The sequence below is a fragment of the Limanda limanda genome, chromosome 14 (assembly GCF_963576545.1).
Source record: "Limanda limanda chromosome 14, fLimLim1.1, whole genome shotgun sequence".
Taxonomy (NCBI): Eukaryota; Metazoa; Chordata; class Actinopteri; order Pleuronectiformes; family Pleuronectidae; genus Limanda; species Limanda limanda.
Window position 1 is genome coordinate 17,933,453 of NC_083649.1, and position 23,149 is coordinate 17,956,601.

The following is a 23,149-nucleotide window of genomic DNA, read 5'->3' on the forward strand; positions in this document are numbered from 1 at the left end:
AAACAATTTAAGTCCTCAATTATCTCTTTATCGTTTTTAACGATAACGTTAACGTTTTTTTTTAAATCGAGTCTTTGAAAATTTAGAACAGTTAACATCAATACTGTTTTCACGGTTTAAAAAACATAACAAGATCCTCACATAAAGTTAATGTTCTCTAAGATCATCTGGGCGACTGACTCTTCCAGTGTTCAGGTTAAAGAAGGATTTCACTATCAATAGAAAACCATTTCAATCAGTGGCAGATTACTACTTATTTTTGCTGATTTCTTTTTGTAATCTATGACAATTCAACGATCTCAAGGAAAGGACGTTCCGCAAACTTTGAGCCAAATGCCAGAAACAACCTTGACAGCAGCCTTGCAATCTGATTGTTTCACATGAAGAAACATTTAGGCAGTTTGTTTCACCTTCTCATGAAAAGACAGCCGGCCCCAAGTGGCCCTGTCTTTTTCATGAAAAAACAAAGTCAGCAAAGCCCAAAATTAATTTGGGCAAAAACACATTCATATTTTTCAGCTAATATACCAAGCTTGTACCTAAACATTGTAAAGAAATATATATTTTTGAAGCACCACCAAATCAGACAAAAGTCAGGCTCACACAATTAGCCCTGTTAAAGAGTAATACCACTCAGTTTAAAAATTCTCAAAGTATTTTTTTTTTTGTATTCACAAACACTTTCCTAAATCAAATGACAAATTTACAGGTCTGTAACGTCATCAAAAGAAAGTCGGATGCCAAACGTTCCGTGTTTGAAATCAGCATCACTTTGCTGTGTTTTCAAATATTTCTTACGATAATAAAACACCAAAACAATAAACTGTCCCCTTGTCATTTTTATCCGACTCACAATGGAGCCTTTAAGACAAGGGTACCCCATGCGATACTGTAAATTTGTAATGCTGAGTCATGCATGAAGTCCTAGAGGTACTATACCTGAATCCTGAAATTAAGTGGCATTTCCCTTTAAATGCACTCTCAGGCATTCTCTTGCTATTAGGGTCGTCTTTACTTGTTACAACTTCTCTACAGTTGTAGGGCTGAATGTTTTTTGCAAACTTATGGACAAACGTCACTTCATCTGACCAAAGCTCCATCATGTAAAGCCGACCTATAAGCCCAGATTTCTAGATCTCATGGTGCATAACAAGCATAAACACAAAAAAGTACAAAGTTTAGCAATGCCATCTCCACGTACAACTGTACAAAACTGTTTACTTCTTTTTTTTTTTTTTTTTTTAAAAAAAGGTACTACATGTTACATGTAGAATTTTCACAAAATAGATCTTCACTCAACCAGAGGAGACTCTTGCCTATAACCACTGGTTTTTGGCAGGAAAAGACTGATAATTAGAAAACTGAAAGCATCCTGAGAGCAATGTGCTGCAAGGCACATCCCAACCCTTCCACGATCCTTGCCCTGGAGACTGGTTGCATGTATGATGCATACTGTATGCCTGGTTTCTCAGCCCCTCCCCCCCTTCCCCAAACAAAATAAGATACAATAAATGTCATCGCCGACATTTTTTCTAGCATCAACTTCATTTTTTTGAACAGTTATGAAACCTTATCATACTCTTAATGATATCACAAAATGAATCTAATAATTTAACTCATTCCAAGGCCCAACTGCTTTTTATCATTTTATCAAATAAAAGTAATATCAGGTACATTTTCAGTCTGTTTTTTCAGAATTCCTTGTGCAAACATTTAAACTGTGATGTATAGGCCTGTCGCGATATGCAATAAATCAATTAATTGCGCGATAAATTAAAATGAGCGATAATTTTTTGCCGGCTGCAATTAATTCAGGGATTAAAGTTTTCCGTCGCTATGACGGATGTCCGTCAACTCCGCTCGCATGAGGCTAAAAATGAGATCGATGCAGATCCCATCCGGCAGTCGGCCGCGGCTGCCGGTGGACAGACTCTTGTCTCCGCGCTGCCAGCGCCCCGCGTGCGTCAGGGCTCCCGTGCAGGTGTGGGAGGATCTCCTCGCGAGCCCTCTCCAAAGCGCTGGCTGGCCCCCGCCGGGCGCATTTCCTCCGTGGTGCGCCGCGACGGCTCCGGGTCGGCTTGGAAAAGCTTGGGGCGGGAGGAACGGAGACCACGGCGAGAAAGGTTTCACAAAAGCGTTCGGGGGGACGAAGGCGGGCGGAAGCCTGCCTGCGACAGCCCCAGCCGCGGAGACACGGGGGTCTCCGAGCGGTCTGACACAGGGATCTCCGCGGAGACACAGGGTCTCAATTGGCTCAGGCACCGAAGTCAGAGTCACGAGTCAGAGTGTGTCTGTTTTGTATTTATTTTTATTTATTTAAGTATAGTGTAAACTTTTGTTAACAGTTCATATATTATTCATAGTTTTAAGTTAAAAAGTTTTTGTATTTATTTATATTTATAATCTACTTTAAACAGTTCATATATTTGGCAATAAAAAAGTCTTTCTTAAATGTCTTCCAAATGTCCAGTTCCAGTGTTCTTTAAAAATAAAAGTTTATTGATCTTCGAAAGGGTGTGCTTGCATTATTATTATCATTATATAAGTTGAAAATGGTGTCAAAACGGCAATATTATCGCTTATCGCAATAATTTCTGGGGCAATTAATCGCACAGAAAAATGTGTTATCGTGACAGGCCTAGTGATGTAAACACTGTCTCCTTCTCTAAAAAGAAAATTGTCCCTAAGTCTCATCACAGCCTTGTATATTTCATACGTTTCACTATGTAGACATGCACATGAGAAACAAGTTGAATCAGGTTAAGGCATGATATTGGGCATTCGATCAGATGCACTGCAAATATATTTCTTTCAAATCCGATAACATGCAGTTTTATCAGAAAGCAGATATGCCCCCTCTCTCCTCGACACTGTCAAAACTCTTAAGTGTATTTAATATGTTACATAATAGAATATGTCATAGGACAGCATTTTGTTTTGTTGAGTGCCAGTCGAAAGGTTGTTAATTACAAACCGGACTTTGGATGGAATTATTCTGAACAGGTAACAATTACAATTTTCCTTTCATTACTGCCAGAGTAATGACATGTTCCTCATCCTGGATCTCTATCAAGCACAAACTAAAACAAAATCTATCAAATCTATAGCAACGTTTCTCTTTGTCTTAAACTGATATAATAGCCAGGTTTCTCATTTTTCATCTCAGAAAGAGACAAAGGCTGGAACTCATCAAACCACTTAAGTGCATGTAAAATTACTATTTGAGAAGTTAACCTGTTTCTAAAAACTAACTTCTCAACTGACGATTTGAAGGAGTCACTTAGAGCAAGTGAGATAAAGTGAATATTTTCACATTGAAATGAACCATTACAGAATATTGGACAAATATATAAATAGAAAAATCCTGGATGTGTCATCCAATAAAAAGTTTTACTATACACTATAGGAAATGATCCAAGCACAGATGTTAGTTTATACTATAATCCAATCTATCCTGTTACCCAAAATGTCAAGTTATGTAGAACGCTAATGCTATATAAATTCTTTTTTTGGCATTATTTAGCAGCTTATAAATGACTTTGAGACAATGGCTTTTGTGTGATTCTATGTACATAAATATGTGCACATGTATATAAGTCAAATCTCTTTTTTGGCTCGTTTTTGTGCACTATCAAAATCTACCAAAATAGTAGCTTTTTTACGTGAGGCTGAGAAAATATATCTCTTTAGATACTGAGATAGTGCTTTTACATTTGAAAGTATAGGAGGCTTCAACGACTTCTATTTCCATTGAAACCAATCAGACAATGACTAAAGCGTGAGGTCATTCAGATATAAGGCCATTAAATGTCATAGGTCATGCTGTGAGGTTATGTGCCCACCTCCTTTTTACTTCTCTTCAAAATAAACACACAAAAAGAAAAGAGTTATTTACAGCAGAGGCAGACCTAAGCTATGTTATTTATAGTTCCACTGCACCAGAAACACTTTAGATTCCTTTCATAACACATTCACAGGGCCTGAACAAGATCTTCAAAAAAGTACATGGTGTACAAATGTCAATGTACTTTCCATGTCAGATTTAATAAGGCAAATATGAGAGACAATGCTGAGTTATTACTTCCCATCTGGACTGTGCTGCCATGTAGCAAAGCTGTTTACTGATCAACTTAGTTCACACTAACTCACAAAAGGACGAACTTCAGTATTACACTAGCTAGCTACATAAGTACTGTTTCTTACACTATTTATTCATGAATTCAATATTAAACACTTTGGGGGCTCCACACAATTTTATTTACAATCTAATCAACTGACGATAAATTGATCTGAAGGACATTTAACAGTCCTGTTAAATGTTAGCAGACGATAATGACTGAAGCTTAAGTTAATCATGATTATGGTGGGAAGCTGCTATGCAGCTCCTGCTCAGGTTGTATGAATGTGTTATGAACAATATTTCTAATAAGGTAGATCACTTGATCAACATCGTTTATGAAACAAATCTCAAAATTCAACTTATATTTATCAGACAATCTTCCTCTATGCTTATTACATCTGTCATCTTAGTGATGTGAAATGTGATCACCAGAATTCCCGTCAGACATTAAAAAACTTTACTAAACTCCTGAGGGGATATGTTGCACATGCAGCAACCTTGAACAAGTGCCTATCTTCGCTATTAAAATTCCTACTTTCCCTTATCACAGCACTTTTGAGTGTTTCATGTGGTGAACTGCTCAGTGGCATGACCTCAGTTTTGTAACGATAACAGCAGCAAGTTGTTGTGGGTCTGTCAAATGAGGGTTCTTCTCCATTACTGTGTGAACTACGTAAGCGGGAAAGATGTTACAAAGGTTCCGATATGTTTGATACTGGTGGTCTGGAATCACATACCGATCATGGTGTTCAGCTGCAGATGGGGTGTCCCATGGTGAGTTCCAGATTTGTTCCATTTTGTCTGGCATGCTGCGGACCATCACCCGCTCGCAACACGGCATCAGGCTGTTACTTAGTGGATATGAATGATATCCATAAGACTCATTACCACAAGGCAGAGGGTCCCAGCTTGCATGCTGCTCACGACACAGTGGAGGTCGCCGATGTCTCATTGGGTTACTATCGTACAGCCTTGAATCTGATATACTATCCATACGAGTCATACCGAGAGACCGTGTGGGCTGTGAGGACAGAGGTGGTAGGACATTCTGAGTGAGGGGATAGTCTCCAGGGCAGCTGGACCTGGCGCCGACTGCAGCATGCTGGAGATGTGGTGCTAGATGAGATCCCGGCTGCTTACGGGGGCCCTGCTTAGGTTCCTCTGGTCCATAACTCTGCACCCTAGTCAGCGCCTCATGGCGAAACCCATGGGAGAAAGAATGCATGCGACTCTGTGCAGGAGACTGCTGCTGCCCCTTCATGCTCTCCTCTAAGCTACCGTCCACAGAGCTTGGGTACAGGTCCCCGTAGGAGGAGAACGAGTCGCTGTTTGAATGGCTGAGGCAGGATTCGGGGCAGTGGCTGGGATTTCTCTGATAAACGCCATGCTCGTGCTCCATGCTACAGAAACTGTCAACATTGTGCATGCTGCTCATGCTCATGTTTGAGAAATCACTGTGCAGTGAATAATATCCATGGTCACTAACTGAGTCATACTTGGGGAACTGATCACCGTATGTCACAGAGGCGCCATGGCTATTAGTAACTAAAATAGGAGGGTACTGTACACTAGACATGTGCTCCAGAGAACTGCGTGAGAACTGCAAAGAACCCGGCACTGGGCTGCTGGCTGATCGTGTGTTCAAGGCCCCAGCTGCGTGGCTCTTGGCAGGCTGCATGGTGGGCACACTGAGGGCAGACACAAGGGAAGGCACTGAATTCGTCTCAGACTTCCTAATGACGGACAGTGCCTCTAGAGGTTCACAGGCCACTGGACGGATACTGGGGTCAGACTGACGTTTAGGGGCCACACGTTTGGCCTCAGTGTGGCTGTCCCCCTTTGCAGCTGCCGGACCAGTACCACATTTAGCTAAAGCCCCCTCACTCATAGTCTTCACTGCAGACAATTTGGCAAAGGCCCGTAGTTCGTCAGCAACTGACCGCTGTGGCTGGTTGACGCGCTCTGGATGATAGTACTTGCACTTATGTCCATATGTGCACTTTTTTCCTTGGTCAAAGAAAGAGTAGATAAAGTCAATGAAACATTCAAATTAAACTGCCAAAAATGCAACATTAAGCAGACATTGCTTTGAAAAGACGTTTGGAACTTACCATAGGGGCAGGGTTGTTTTTTGTGCTCTGGAACAACAGGACGCTTGCGGAGGAAATTTTCGAGGCTTGGACCATGTCTTCCCAGTGGATCATCAGGCGGCATAAACCTGTTAAAAATAAGTATGTATTTAAATGTCAACTTTATTACTCTAGTATCTTGTTTATTTGGTAAGTAAGGAGCAATTAGCAATTGTCATAAAATGATTGATAAGTAGATTATGCAAAATATGACATGTCTTAAGATGTTTTCAATAATAATAGAAGGCATCATAGTTTCTTACTTGTCGTTGACAAACGAGTACATTAGGAGACGCTCTTCTATGTACTTCTTCCACTCTGGCTTCTCATTTTGCAAGTCTCTGTAGTTGTCATTCGACACAATAATTCCATCAGAATCATAAGCCAGCTTCACTATGAAGCGATCATCATAGCACACCACCCTTCTGCCTTGAACTCTCCGAGATGGAGTAAAAACCAAGACCTTCTCTTTTTCCAGCTTGCGTAATATTTCTTGATCTGAAAGAGACGTTTTACATAAGTTGACCCACATTTCACCAACAGCATTTAAACCTACTATATATGACAATGTATTATGGATGGCAATAAAACAATTAATTGTGTTTTATCAATACAGAGTAGGGAGTTTCCCAGCAAAAACTCCTTTCTAACCATAACCACATCACAAATTCATGCTTCAGTCACTTACGGAATGCAATATTAGTCTTTTAACATGTAGGCTGAATGCAAAAACATAAACATGAATATTTTTACCATATATCAACTACAACTCAGCAACAACTATGACCTACAAACAGCTTTACTACCTGTGATGAGGGCGTCGGGCCTTGACTGTTCCTTTCTCCACGCTGGGACAAACACAGTGATGTCTTTGTGTCCTTTCTCCCGAAACCACTCAACAGCAAGTTGGATACCACGACAAGAGAATACCTCTTTGTTGCCATGGCTAGAAGTCAAAACAATATGTTAGGACCATTTAAATCTCATTAAAATGGGTATTCATTAGTGGAAAATGTTTCAGAACATAAAACCACTTTGTACGAATCAGAGACCAATTAATAAGTAGTGTATGTTTGGCAGTGTCTTACCTCATTGCCACGTTTGAGCCATCAATGACGATGGGCCTGAGGTTATCGATGACATCCACAGATTCCTCTTCCACTGACACTTCTGGACTAGCGATCTCTTTAACACCGGGGGACCGTGATGTCAGTGTCGCTGTACTGCTGCAAGGTTGAATCTCCGGCTCCACTTTGTTTCCAAGCCTTACTAACTCAGCAAGAACATCGTTAATTAAAGCTGCAGCCCCCAACTTGTTGAGCACAGTCTCCACCTGCTCTCCTGAATATCCCAACTTCAGGGCAAATTCCATCTTCGTCTGGTATTCCCTGTTGCTGGCAGCCTTAATCCCAGATCTCGCGCTGGTCTCATCCTCACGATCTTGTACCGTGCTACACTGGGAAAAACTGGGTCTGTCGAGGCATGGAGATCGACATAGCTGTCGATGGGGTTTTGCGACAGCCAAAGGCTCACGCTTTTTGCAGCTGCTGTTGTTCACCTGACGACGCTGCCGCTCTTCCGACTCACTCTCCGAGCTGCTTCCATCCTCAGACTCGTCAGTGGCATGCTGAGCCTCGCTTGAGTCAATATTCTCCTCCCTGCATGGGCGTTTTTCCATTTTTGAGTTTCTCCACCATGGACCATGCTGTCATCACGTTTGTCTCGACACCTCAGATTTCCACCCCATGCTTCCTCACCTCCACTGAAACCACGGAATCATACTCAGTGCTGGACTGTTGCACTACAGGCTGTTTGTGGAAAGGAACACACACTCGTGAGCAGGCTTAATCAAACTATGTGGTCCTGAAAGAGAGCAAAAACACAATGGGAAGCATCAGTTAGAGATTTACTTACAGCTAGGGATGGGCATAATTAATCGACGATCGATTAATTGATCATTAAGAATTTCCTCGATGAAATAATGTTTTCATCGATTAATTGGGTAATTAAAAAAACGCCACAGACCTACTCACTCGCACGGTTACCTGCGAGTTACCGTGTTACCATTTCCAAAGTAAACACGAAGAAGTCACGGCGAAGTTTAGCTTGGGACCATTTAGAATTAAACAATGACTTGGTTCACTGCAAACACTGCGAAGCTGTGTTTAAGTACAACTCGGCCACGACTCAAATGATGTACCACTTGAAGAACGCACATCCGACGCTGGTTAATGGCGGCGCGTCCTGCTCTCGGTCTCACTCTCAACCTAGCATCAACTCGGTGTTAGCACGGAGGAGCTGCGATGCACAACGAGCAGAGAATAACGTTCCCCAGGCTAGCCAAGTTAGCACGGAGCTACCTGTGTATCATGCATAGACTGTATGGTATCACAGCGACGTCAGTCCTCTCAGAGCGAGTTGTTTCAGCGGCTGGACTGACGGTCCCCGGGCTGCGTTCGCGTCTGACTACAGAGCATGTTAACATGTCATCTTTCTCAACACAAGTCAGTAGGCTGGTGCTGAAGTTGTATGTGAGTTACTAGTTATTTTTATGAAGCTTCCTCGACTCGTTGCCTTGTTTGATAGTTTTAGTTACATGTGGCAAAACCTGTCAGACCTAAGTATTATATATTTGTGGTTAAGTTATTGTTTAACATGCTTGTTTTTTATATTATTAGTGTTTAGTAGCACCGGCTTCTAGCTGTCGGCTCTGCTGCTTGAGGTTATGGCAGCGCATATTTTGTTCATCTTGTAATAAAGATCTGAATGAGGAAACACGCTTTGTTTTTTTTTTTATTTTCACTGCATTTTTATATAGCCTATAAATAGTGAATTTTTTAATATAAAAATATTAATGATTAATCGAAAATTCGTCATTAAATCTCCCGACGATCGATTAAGACAATTTAATCGAATGCCCATCCCTACTTACAGCCCAAAACTATTTTGAAAGAAGCTCAAAGCCTCTGTTCCCATACATTCATTTTGTTGGCCCATCTAAAAGAAATTGTACAAATTAAATTGTTGCATTAAAAACATCTCCATGGCAGATATTAGTGGCTCAATGATACATTCCTGTGCAATTGCTCATTGGCTTGAGAAATCTATCATCTTTAAATGTGCCAACAACTCCTTAGCTCTCTCAACTCCCCATCTTACACACCACTTGTGGTAGATCAAATTATTCTCCATCCATAGGTAACACTGTTCTCTGGGGTAAGAATCAGATTCATTCGGAAAGATGGAACACAAAAAGTCCCCTGCCTTAATTAATTTTAAACATTGGTGCACGAAACGGGCTGATCTGAGTAAAAACACATGCACATTCTCTCTGTCTGACTGTGTGTTAGTGTTTGTGGTTCTCAAACACCTTAACGAATTTGATTCGATGTTTGGTATGCAGTTTTGCGACGCCTGCCAAGCCTGCAGGCTACACATTTTGTCAGACTGTCACTCCTAATCTGACTCACAGCAACCAACCTATTGATCCTTGTTAATTTGAAACCATTATGTACTTCAGGTGAAACTAAACTGATAGCTCGTTTCCCCTGGTTATTGTGTAGGGAGAAAGCTACCCACAAGGCAGGAAATAGAAATGTGAAAGTTTACAACATGAACAGATTTCCTCCCCTCCATCAATTTCATAGGTTCTTATTTTCCTGTTTTGTGTTGTGAATATAATATACTATTGCATTTATTCACAATAAAGACATTTAAAAAAACAGTGTGATTGATATCTTCTACAGGTGTTACATGGAAAATTCAGATGCAACCGTTTCCAAGGACATTCCTGTCTCTCAGGCTTATTATTCACAAAATGAATACCTGTCTTTCTGCACAAAATGTGCTAATGTCAGGTACTGCAAGACAGCCCTCGCCTCTATGAGCACAAAAGCCTTATTGCATCACAACAAACTTCTAAGCAAGCCAGACACACTAAGTGTGGGCTGAACAGTGTATCCCTGTGTATCCCCATGTATCACCTAAAGCCACCTGATACTCACTCTCAATTTGAACAGAGTGGGTGGGGATAGCATAATCCATGCAACCCTGTTAATAGCTACAAGTGTGCTTTTTTTAAAAATATAACCAAAATTATTTTATTAACAGGTGCATTCACGAGCAGAAATGCGACACTACTTCCCCCCAGTCTTGCAGAGTGTAGAATACAGCCAGCATCGAGCTTCAAGAGGCGCAGCCCATGATGTGCGTTGCTTAGCAACACAGCCTTGTCATCAGCTAACTCCTTTTTACCAGTCACGACTAACACAAACACAGCTCATCATCTCTCTTCAGGCAGCCAGTAAATGCAGAACACTTACGGCTACATTACAACTCTACACTCAAACTCTTGAGGCAGCAAATTTTTCAATAAAACATTATATTATGTAGACGTCTATCAGTTCTGATCATTGCCAAAAAAAACCACTCAAACTGGATTTCTACATATAAATCATGTATTGGTGTGAGACTTCTACTTTCAGCATTGTTCATGCAAAGAAACACCAAATACTCTCAACAAACCTCAACAGCCACTGACATAAAGCATGACAGATATTTCGAGGGTCAATTTATGGCAATCAAATATACAGCAGCAGGGGGACATTGTGTCAGACTACAGAAGAATTAGTATGACTACGATGAGAGCAAAATAAGGATTTAACACGTAAACAAATACCTGAAAGGATGATGTGGGAAATCTTTGATGTGACAACTTCACACAGCCCACTGTCATCTACCACATTTTATGACCACAATCTGTACATGGTAAAGGAAGCAGAGCTCTTCCAGTCATTTCCCTTCCACCTCCAGATTCATAGGCTTAGACTCAGCAAGGCCTCCAGACTTTCTCTGCACGTATGCACAGACTCATGTAGTACTGTTTCATAGCAACAAGTGAAGCAGGTCCCTGAAGCCATCTTCTACATGGCTGACCCTACATTGCATGCAGTATGGAACAGGAATATGGTCAGTTCTTATTGCATTTATTGCCTGGGTCCTTAGATATCGTAAAATCCTCTCATCTTGAAAATGACCAAGCAGTTACACAGAAGGCCATGTGATTGTTGCTGTGACATCAGCACCACCAACACGTTACACAGAGGGAAGTCATTATGGCTAGGATGAAAAACTGATCATTGACATGTACTTTCTGCATCCGTCAATCACTTCAACACCTGATCACTGCAATATGAACATATAACATATAGATCCCAAATAATCTGATAACCAAGGGAAGGACACAGTAAATGGTCATCCGTGATATGGAACAAAGAAAAACAATGTGACGTTATGTCATTTGGAGCATTGACCCGATGATAGTACTGCCATCTCACTTTATAATCACTGGAGGAGTGACATATCTCCTTTTACAATGGAGGATATGTTCACTGCTCATCTTACACATGAAAAGATGAGCGCACACACACACGGCTAAATCCCACGTATGACGCCAGAAGACAGATGTCTCAGTGATAAGTGTTGAAACGGTGGAAAAAACGAATCTGTCTCTAAAAGTAAATGATATAACCTGTTGCTCAACACAAACAAAAGTATACATTTTGTGTGTGATTTGCAGTTTATATCTTAGCGGCTGGCTGTCACTCATCACATGTGATGGATACAACGTCAAGTTTTTACTCACATTCACACACATTTATCAAGTGTTATTTGAGAGTGTTGAAGTGTAACTATTCACATCTCCGTAGGTTCAAACAGAAATCCCCCCATTAGAGATAAAAAACAGGATCATTACATATCTGTAAGAACGAAGTAACACATTCCCATCTTTGTATCATAGGTCATAAAGTTTTGATCAACTTTGCTTTATTGATGAGAGTTTTTCGTCTAATAAATTTAGGGCTTTTAAAGCTTTAAATTTAAAAACCAATCCAGCTGGTTGTGTTCTAGTTAGTGGGAAACATTCATACTAAAAGTGCAAATGATTAATGACAGTTTTACTTCCCCGAACAGCAAACTACAACCAATTAAAGACAGATAATTTGATTACAATGACAGTGACCACAGAGAAAGCCTCCTGATCGGATGTTTTGATATTACATTCATCAGCAGTGCACGTCGATCCAAATCTAAGTGGAGAGCTGGGTCTCATGAGCAGCAGCATCATCCCGAGTCGAGAGGGATGAAATGGAGGAAGGTTGAACGATAGAAGTCATACTTACAATCCTCTGTGTGGAATAACGTGATAACAATTAACCGAAGCACACGAAGTCAGCTCTGTGGTTGGATTTGATTAGAGTCGACTGCTTTGATGCCCTTAGGCCCCGAATAACGGTTAGCAACCGCTATCCGGCTAATCTACCGTTACCCACCAGTTAGCCGGAGAGTCAACACTGAAACTGAACACACACTTCTTGTTGTTAGCCCGCGGCTGGACGGTGGTTGTAGTGGTGGCACCTGTTGCTGCGAGCTAACGCGAACCCCCCCGCTTGACAGGCAACCCTGCTGGGTTTAGTTAACGGAAACCTCAGCCTCGCTAGCTAAGTAAGCTAACGCTCAGTGGGGATGGCAGCGGCTCCACAGGCTCTAAATGCTAACGCTGGTTAGCTTCAGCAGCTAAACGCGTGCTAACATCTTCTTTGCCGGAATACCCCGGTGAAGTTGAGATAGAAGTTGACGACGGTGTGTTGCGTGTGAGCGAGGTGGAAGCGCGGCGGAGCGACACGACTCTCCACCGTGACCTGCTCGTAAATACCCGGCGTCGTGCAGCTCGCACGGAGTTCGGCAGCTCACCTTGTTGCTGTCATCCTCTTCGCCTCGGCGCTGGTGTTGTGCTGCCATTGGCGCTGTCGCAGTTTGCTCCGGGTTGCCAGATAACGCGAGGGGAAACAAGTAAACCGAGAGGAAACAACCCGGGGTCAGAACACTTCATCATGTGGAGCCTCCGCGTACTCTGTTTTATTAACGCGGGGATTTATTGATGCTGAGGATGAGTGGACTGTAACAGTAGTTTGAGAAGTGTCATTAAGCCCGTTTGTGATTACACTGATTATTAGCAAATAAGCAAAGACAGATTCGTCATTAATTCCCAATGGAGCAAAGATAGAAATTACTTCATTATGGATTTAAATTGGGATATTAATTGTAATTTATTTGAGCCCACAATAACTAAACATAATTTATATACTAAACTCCAAACGTATAATTCATGCAAGCAGAATATATCAATCATGTATTATTTTTAGATAAATGATGTATCTGATGTACATGCATATAGAAAGGATTCGGTGAATTGTTTGTTTTCATCATTGATCTATCCATGTTGGTTGTGGGGCCTCAGGAGCTTTGCTTAGACTCATGTTCCAAAACTGGAAAGCGGCATTGAAAGCTGAAGTCTGAAGCTTGAAGTCTAATAAAAATGTGTCGTATGATTGAAATCAAGTTTGGTAGCTATGTTTTAATAAGAGGAACAAAATCCTACCTCTATTCACATTATTTTGTATTCAACTTTTCCTTATACAAAACTGCAACACCTTTTTCAGCTCTGATCTGAAGCTTTGAAACTGATGGTCTGAAAATAAGTCAGCTCTATGCTGAACTTCAGTCCACTCACATGTTGTAGACTGGGTTATTTGGGATTGACTCTGCAAAGTTTCAAAATAAACACTCGCCCTTTTGAAATTCAAGTTTCAGCGTTTTAGAACTTTCTTTCTCCCAATGATACAAACCAGTATTTTCAATTACAAGCCAAAGATCAGACTATTATTGTGTCATGTTGTCCCTGCCTCTGGCCTCATTGCCTTTGGCAGAAATGTTAAACTTCATCATGCCACTAGGCAGGAGCAAGTGAGATAAAATGAAACGGAAATGCTGTCTTGACATGTTTATTTTCGTGTAAGGCAGTGTTCTACTCTGACAAAACTCTAACACACTTTCCAGAAGAATCCTGTGATGTAACATGAATGTAACTTTCAGACAATAAAAAGAACATAATAAAAAAAGAGAACTCAAACAAATAGAATATTGCCATTTGTAATAACCAGTCTAAATACAATGTTACAGTGTACAAATAGCTGAGAATATAACTACATTTGTTCAATATTATGCCATAAAAAACTACATCATCTGACAGTTTAACCTCCGACCAATCAAAACATTTAGAATCACAACAAAAAAGAAAAGTATACATGGTGAGAATACCAGCTTATATTTTAGCATAACATTTCAACAAAACCAAACAGATTTTTCATTCCATTAGCTTCAGTAACACGTGAAGGGAGTGCATCCTTAAAATAAGAAATTTGCACTTTTTCAGGTGGAAACTGGCACCAAAGAAAAACAGCAGTCATGGTTAGGGCCAGATTGGATCATCAGGCCTGAAACCCGCACAAAAACTTAGACTACTAGTTATTGTTAGCTTTTTCTTCTCCTAGTTTTGATTTAACCATTTTAAAGACAAGTTTCCAAGCTGTTTCCTTGATGTACAGCACGTTCATACACAGAGTACATGTATGTGGAAATGTGCTCGACAGATGGTGGCTTCGACTTGCAAAACTGTCTTCAGTATGTCAATGAGATCCCAGTCTACCTGTACATTTCCTATGAGATATTTTGAGTTTTCGCCCAATACAAAGATATTAAGATGCATGTTGTCTCACTGCCTTTCAAAGGCAGACATTTTGACGAGTCACAGTAGGAAAATCACAGGTATAAATGATGTTAAGTAGTGGGATTCTTAGAGAGACACATGGCCCATTCCTAAGCTGCTTTCAGACCCGCACTAAATTTTCCTGAAATTCTCCAGAGGGACTGTATTTGAGAATGTACAGTTAGTTCCTCCAGAAATGTTACCGCCAACCCCCTGGTAAAACGTGAGTGAGAGCAGGTGGGCATGTTGATGACATTTGTAACATACGACGGATGCAAAACAATGGAAAAAAGAAAACGTACATCTCCAGATGAAAAGAGGAGCCATACACGTAGAACACACAGACGTAGATGTCTCGAGAGCCGATGCCGGTGTCGATGTGCTGTAAACAAACACACATGATTTCCGCAGCAATTTGTCTTAACAACCACTCACAGAGCTACAAGCCACAGTCTCTAATTAACACATTCATACAGTTAATAAATGCTGCACTTCCTCTATTGCACTCTGGCGGCACAGCCGTCAGGGGCAATCTTGGGCTCAGTATCTTGCGCAAGGACACTTTGGAAGATTGAACTACCAACCTTCTGATATGTGGACGACCTCTACCGTCTGAGCCACAGCTGCCCTGTTAAGTCCTGCCTCCTGCATGCTCAGCTTGTAACACCTCCATGGGCGCCACCACTCGCCTTAATGTTCATAGCATTTTCCTTTGGTTGTGATCATGTCTGACCCGGACAATCTCTTGCTGCAATCTCTATAATCAGTGGTCGATCTCGACAGTCATGATTATGTACTAAACAACATGTCGGGACTCTATCTATGAAGTGGTGCATCTTCTGGTCTTGCGATATCAATCAAACCCCTGTTAGAACAAATTAATGGATTCAGAAAATGAAAGGCTGGAGTGCTTTTACTTTTACCTTGTTTGAGAAGTGTTTGAAATACTTTTGTCGTAAAAGGCAAACATTGTGGTTCACAGCAGAATAAACCGAGAAAATTACCTTTCCCCTGAGTTTGAATGTTTATCTGTTGAATTCATGTCAATTATTTGTTTGTTTTTTAAAGAGCCCATATTTTACACCCTTCTGGGATAACATTTCTTGTATTGGTACCCCTAAGATGATATATCAGTGTTTTGAAGTAGAAAAGACTGCTGCAATGTGTATTTCCAATAGGGTTTCAGGAGTGAACGATGCACAGCTTCTTACTGTGTAATACTTGTATTTATTTGAGTACACAGGACTACTTTGATACAAGGAAATAATCATATTCATGGCCACATTCAAGACAAAGCCTATTTAAAAACATTGTGCTGCACTAGCAGCTACTCTGCAGATCATATTGTTGAACTGAGAAGCTAAATATTGTGCATTGAACAGATGCTGTAAATATGAAGTGATACTAATGTGAAAAGAATAGATAGTTGCATAACTGCCTTTCTTACATTCAGCCTTTTACAGGAATTGCTAAAATAATAAATATGACCCTCCTAAGTGGGTTTTTTGGAAGATATCGGGTGGTAGATCTCAGCATACGTTAAGAAATTAAAAAGTGATCTTGGACTTGAAAGGGTTGGTGACCACTGCCCAATATGTAAAAGACAAACTCTGTGTTCATGTCTGAAAAGGGATCTGCTCTGAATCGCCAAACCGTCTGTTGTGAAGAAGGCCTATAGTGGATTGAGGGACTGCTCCCTGTAAATAAAGACATTCCCCTCTGTGATACTCCTCTGTTTGTTTCCTAAAAACAATCTACCTGGAAATTATAGAAAACAGCTAATGACATTGAATTTAGACGAGCCAACATAAGCCTTACTGCAGCAAAGAGAGGCCGTGAAAAAGCAGTAGACACAATCATCAGCTGGCACTTAAAGCAAACGCATACTTTACATGTGTTTAGAGGCAGCTGCCTGTGCTATGGAAACTGGGGCTAATGAATAGCCTTGTAAGTAACTTGTGGCTCAGACCTGGAGGCTACATATAAAAAAAAAACCTGTCTCTTAATATTATTATTAAAAACAGTTGGATGAGATGAATCTGTGACCATTTCAAAATGCAAATAAAACAAATAATCCCTTCTAATACCTTCAGTCAACTGCAGGTATGATCTGTGTGAAGCGAACTACCGTTACTGTGCAAGAGCAGAAAATCCCGTTTGACTTTCCCTCGACAGCGCTGTAGTTGACTCCATGGCACAGACAAAGTAAATATTCTAATTGGTGTCCCGTCTATCACAGTGTGCAACTAGGAATCAGTTGTAAAAATGAAGCAACCGTTACTCCTTTGGATGTAACATAAAAGCACTCATTGGCACATATACACGGGATATTAACGGTATGAGTAAAAGCCGTTCAATCAATGGTCGGCTCTGGGAGTTTGCTGCAGGCCACGGGGCACGCCACATTCCTGGGCGTTCGTTTCACTGAGGGCGGCCAGATCGTCTTTAGGCACACCTGCGTTTAACTGACTCCCTGCACGACGCATCCCCTCCCTATGAGCCACTGCTCTGCTTTTACCACTCTGCCTGTAGGACTGCAAATTAGGGGCTGCTTTACAGAAAAGCTCATCATCGATATCTTCTGATAACTGATAACAGGAGTCCGATTGCAAAGGAAGGTGACACTGTCTGTTGTACAGCTCTGTTCTCTGCGACATTATACCACAGGACGCTCTGTCTGACACATTGGAGCAAAGACGCTGTACTTTATCGTCAGGAAAATCACTGCTGGACGAAGAGGAAAATTGTTTATGCTTAACGTGGGCTTGACTAAAGCTCGGTACTTCAGTTATTTCGCCTGTCAGAGGAAGCCTCGGAGCCACTTCTGACCTGGTTTGCCATGATAAGGCCATAATGCTGCTACAGTCTTTAACATCTAATGCAGACACATGTACATTCTTTTTGTAATGCGGCGAGGGGTCTCTTCCAGGCTCCTTTTCAGTCTGCTGGCAAGAAACAATAGTGTCTCTTTCCTCTCTACATGTGTCGGGCATCTTCAACTCAAGGCCCTCTGTGTCTAGAGATCTACTTTTCCTGTCTAGAGACAGCGGATTAGCTGTGGATTGGCTGACTCTTGTAAGGCCTAGGTGCCGTGGGAGACTAGCAACAGCCCATGTGTTACTGATCAGGTTCTGCTCGTACAGGTCTAACATTTGATAGTCGAACTCTGCAAAAGCGTCTTTTTGAAGGTAGCTTTCTTCAAAGTCCTGATAGGGCGATGAAAGGTCCTCCTCCAGCTCCATGTGAATCTGCTCGTCGTACTCACCCTCGTTGTGCATATCCACTACATCAAACGTGACTATGGTGGGTAAGGCCTCCATGTTTGGAGTGAAGGCAGTGTTCCTCTGCATATCATCCACGCTGTTGTGCAAGTTCCCCAGCATCTGAGAGTTTTTTGTGTAGTCAACGAGTGCTTGTGAGAAACACACAGTTTGCCCATCGTCCAAATCGTTGATGGAATCCAGAGACTGAGAGCTGATGCTTTTGTACGGCAGAGCCACGGGCTTGTTTTCCTCAAGATGCTGCTCTTTGGGTTCACAGAATGTTTCAAAGTCGGGGTCAGACGTGCTTCCAAACGATACGCTGCTGTGCCTTTGCTCACAGTCTGCGTTGATGGATTTTGTTCTTTTTTCAGCTGGAACGAGTGCATTTCCTTTCTCATCAAACACATTCGCTTCTTTATTATGCCTGCCGCCTGACGCTTGTTGCTTTGAATTCAAATTACAGTCTCTATTCAAGCTGATTTCCTGCCGACCAACCATGTTTTGTGCCAACTCGGAGGATTTACTGCTCTCATGAAAATTGTGAACTTCATACCGTTCAGCGCCTATTTGCAATCGATCCATGTCTGGAACAAAGACTGAATCCGTCCCATCGCTAGGCTCACTTAAATACTCGCACTGTTTTGAACCGGGAAGCTTTGATTTGCTCTCATAATGTGGACTGATGAGGCTCTCATCGGGTGCAAAAAGTTCGTAGAGGGCATCTCCGCTGTAACTGTCCCTGGGTAATCTGTCTGTCTGCAGTCTGTCAGCTTTTTCTTGACCTTCCTCTGGCCCCGGGGTTGTTGAGTCATAGTAGCCCTCATCACTGGTTGGAACTGATTCTTGATGCTCACTTTGAGGAGTCAACACATCAGCCATTGAAGAAGTGTCTTGCTGTGCGCTGTTACTGTTCAATAAGTCCATATTGTGAGAGCTCGTCAGCTCAGTCATATCAGTGTGGTCTTCGTTGCAAGCGCTGCAGATTTTTTCTAAACCCTTATTTCCCCAGAAATCTTGAAGACACTCTTCATCCAAATCTTCAGGTGAGGCCATTTCTTCACCGCCACCCTGATACGTGAGATAGCAGGAGGCCCTCTTCCCTCCATTCCGGCTCCGCTCTCCAGAAACTGTGCTCTCCGAGATGCTGTCGTCTTCCTGATCTGCGATAATGTCCCCGCAGCCTGTGAGTGAGTCGAAGCTCTTCAAAGATGCAACGTCTCCAAACATCAGGTTGAGTTGATCCGACGAGCCAGTGGGTGCTTCGGACTTCAAGGCAGGTTCTGACTTCATCTGGACTTTTAGGCGAGGCTCGTTGTGTCCCAGAGAAGTCTCCTTGCAATCACTGGAAACCACAGCCATCAAATCCATCTCCTCCATTTGAACATCACACATCTGATCATCCAGCTCAGACTTTGGGCTATCTTGCTCTACACTCTCCTCTAGTGCGACCGTGACAGCACCGCTACACTCAGCACCAAGGGAAACTTCATGGATGACATCTTCAAAATCAGGCACATCAGGTTCAGATCCCAGGCACTCTGTGACATACTCGTTGGCGTTGTCATGGACAACAGGCACCTCCCTCCTGCAGCGGGGAGTAGACATTGCAATCATTTCGGTTTTATCCACTCCACCATTTCTGTGGTTTCTGTGATGCTTAAAGCTGTTAAAAAGACTCCTCAAACCTTTCCTCTGTCGACCGAGAGTCAGTGACTTCTGGTCAGCAGTGGGGGGGCTACATTCATTGTGACAGCACGTGTAGAGCTCTCCTGAAGAGTCCCTCTGGCTGTGGTATTCAGTGTCTCCAGCTGGGCAGTACCTTCCTCTCAGACAGTCATCGTGACAAACCTTACTCAGCCCATCGTGCGTTTTGCTTTTGGTGATTCCTTTCTTAGAGGAGCCCTTGTTCAGATTTTTACTCCGTCCTCCAAAAAAACTCGGTAAAATACAGATATTTTTACGCACTCCAAAAAACGTCAGGGCAGTCCTGAATTTTCCAGGTTTTTGAGATTTCACAGCAGCATTCAGCATGTCTGAATGGAGCTCCTCGGTGATGTCATCAAGGCTACATCGCGAAAGTGATTCGGAGACTGTAGCAAAGTCCTTGATGTCACCGGTTAGCTCGTCTACCTTGCAAGAAGCCATGGCTACCACTTTTTAAAGAAGCAGTCCAACAGAAGGCATAGTAGCTGAATTTTCAAGATCAGCCAGTGGGATGATTGTCGTGAATTTCTTCGCCTTCCAATATGAGACCTGTATTGAGAAAAAGTTTACCAAAATCAATCATCTCTTTAAATTGGCTACATTCATATGGTGTAAACACAGAGCAGAATCTTATCATGAATCCAACAGCGGAGTGGTATTTTCATTACAAAATACCTACTTGTGTCATATGCATCGTTGTGGCCGATATCTATTTTACTTTTGTCCTCTAAATGTATATTGTGACGTAAATCCATATTCACATTGTCAAAATGCATTTACATTTATTGTTACAATTAACTTTTGTAATAGACATCCCGCAGAGTTACTATTGATGAAAACGTGCCTCTTGGCTAACTCAGGTCATTTTCTCACATGTTGATTGGGAAAATTATTGTAATGTCTTGTTCCGAAATAAATAAATGAGCCTGAGTCTCTGCTTGTCCTCTTGGTCATATCCACATCTGTATGGCTTGATCTAGTTTGGTTAACACAGATTTCTACTTGACACGCTGAATGCATTCATATGTTTATGCCTTGATCCCAGTTGTCTGACTTGTTTTCTAATCTCAATGTCCTTTTTGTGTGTAAATTGTTTGGTTTGGTCTTTCCACCAACGTGTCCTGGTGCAAAGCTCTGCTGTGGACTGTTTTGTGTCTTTTATATAGTTTGTATCTGTGTTATTCTGTTTAGCTCTGGTGAGATCAGAAAGATTGTTTTGTACAAAAGCCGTAGAATTTAAAACCATGATCACAAAGCTACAGACCAATTAACTTATCTTAAACTCTTTTACATCAGCAGGTAAAAACTATACAGGCCTGAGCTTCTTAGTTCAGTACTTACAACTTGTTATTTGTTGTCATATGGTGTATTTACACACAAACCACTATACATACAACCATATTTATCTGCTTAGTTTTAAATAACAGCGTTTTTGTTTAATGAAAAGTTTTGCAAGTATAGACTGCATGGTTGGACAGAATACAACCAATGCATACAACCTTAATGTTTAGCTAAACGTGCAGATGAAGCACACAAACAAACGGAGGTCTAACCAGTGATTTAAAGATCTGACTGTGCTGCAGCTGTAGATTTAGACCTGAATCGATGATGTTCCTTCACATTAAACTTAGTTCACTTTAACCAAAGTTAACAGAGCAAGTCTGAGAAGGAACTCGCATTCTAAACCCGAACTACAGCATCATTAGCACAAACAAACGAAATCAGGTTAGCTACCTTAGCCACATAGTAAACAAACTTACCAGCCACAGCTAGCATCTCCCAGCACCGAGCTGCTGGTAGGTTCTGCACCTACAGGACCAGTCCACCTCCCAGGACCGGGTCTTTGACTCGGTGGTACTTCTGGGTTCCGGCTGCTGGTGGACCGGGGCCCCGGAGCAGCTCGGACCAGACACGGCTACAGTTGTTAGCTTTTAGCTGTTAGCAGCTAATGCTCCACTCACTCACCGGGGACGTGTCCTGCAGGTTGAGACCGAGATGTGGACCAGTCGGATCCACTGGTTCTGGATCTGTGTGTCCAGTCCACACATGCATGAGGTTGTATGCAGGAGATGCTCACATGAAGCCCAAAGAGCCTAAAGCCCAATGTTTAAGAGCTGGATGATGACTTCATCTATACACCTCCACACTCTCCTCTCGGCGCATGATAGTGACGCAACACGTGTGTAGCGTGTCATTTATAAGGGATTTATTATTATTATTTATAATATTATTTATTATTATCTCCACATTTTAATCAAACAAAGTGAATACATGTTATGTTGATAACTGTATTTATGTATTAGTTATTCTAACTGTAGCCAAACCCCTGATATAACAATTAGTGTATTAAATAGTTAACATTTTTAATACTGAGTAAACACAACATTTAGATGTTCTGTTTGGTGAGCTTCTGATCTGTTTTATTTAAAACACATTGAGCTGTACTTTATGCTATGCTATGAATAAATAAGGAGGATTATCATTATTATTATTAGGCCTTAATAATAATGATAAGCCCTAATAATTAGGGCCTTATCACTTACATGGTTCTCCCCATTTGACACCCAATTGACCAGTTGACTCGATAGATATATTTCAACCCCAACAGGAATTCAGCCATTTATTTTTGCTTATTTTTAAAATTGTACATATGTTAAAGGGATAGTTCACTGAAAAATGAAAAAATCACTCATTATCTAATCACTACTATGCACTTGAGGGTGTGGGTTTAGTCAACAAATGATTTCTGGAGTCTCCAAGGGAAAACTTTGTTACAGCAGAATCAAATACAAGTGAAGCCAATGGTGACCTTTTCTTCAGATGTAATAAAACAATCGGAAAAACACACCATTCCGACATACTGCTCGTGTGGTCTCTTACAAGTGTCCACAAGCCACAACATTCATAATCGACTCGAAACAAGGTTTTCTACACCATATTTTAAACCTAAAAGTCGCAAGTGGCGATGCTAGCGGATTTGGCCACACGATGGTGTGTCCGAGGGTCTATGAATGCACCTCGTAGGAAGATATCTGCCGACATTTAGGATAAAAAACATGGTGTAAATGACAAGTACAAAGTTTACTTCTGAGATTCCAGAAGTGTTTTGTGGACTCAAACACCCACCCCTGCATCGGCATAGTGGTGAGTAGATGAGTGGACTTTCATTTTTGGGTGAACTATCCCTTTAAGCCTATATTGACCGGCGATGACGCACAAGCGGTTGTAACATCACTGGACTGCATCTTCCAGTCTGCCTCAAACTTGACATGTTTGATGAATCACTAGGTAAACAAACCCCAAGTATAATGTTTGGCAGGTGAGG

At 41.6% G+C, this 23,149-nt stretch overlaps 2 protein-coding genes across 2 annotated transcripts; both read right to left on the reverse strand.

The window, feature by feature from the left end:
* Positions 1–1,549: 1,549 nt before the first annotated feature.
* zc3h12b (zinc finger CCCH-type containing 12B) lies at positions 1,550–13,058 on the reverse strand. Its single transcript, XM_061086139.1, is given in 7 exon segments — positions 1,550–6,127; positions 6,232–6,338; positions 6,513–6,747; positions 7,056–7,195; positions 7,338–7,930; positions 7,932–8,112; positions 13,003–13,058. Coding segments are annotated over 6 exon segments (2,532 nt in total). The 5' UTR covers positions 7,962–8,112; positions 13,003–13,058; the 3' UTR covers positions 1,550–4,700.
* A 1,019-nt stretch (positions 13,059–14,077) lies between these two features.
* LOC133020011 (APC membrane recruitment protein 1-like) lies at positions 14,078–21,972 on the reverse strand. The gene is made up of 2 exons (XM_061086610.1): positions 21,585–21,972; positions 14,078–20,373 (listed from the first exon to the last, which is right to left on the reverse strand). The coding sequence occupies exon 2, from the start codon at positions 20,263–20,265 to the stop codon at positions 17,215–17,217; it is 3,051 nt and encodes a 1,016-aa protein (XP_060942593.1). The 5' UTR covers positions 20,266–20,373; positions 21,585–21,972; the 3' UTR covers positions 14,078–17,214.
* Between the last annotated feature and the right edge of the window lie 1,177 nt (positions 21,973–23,149).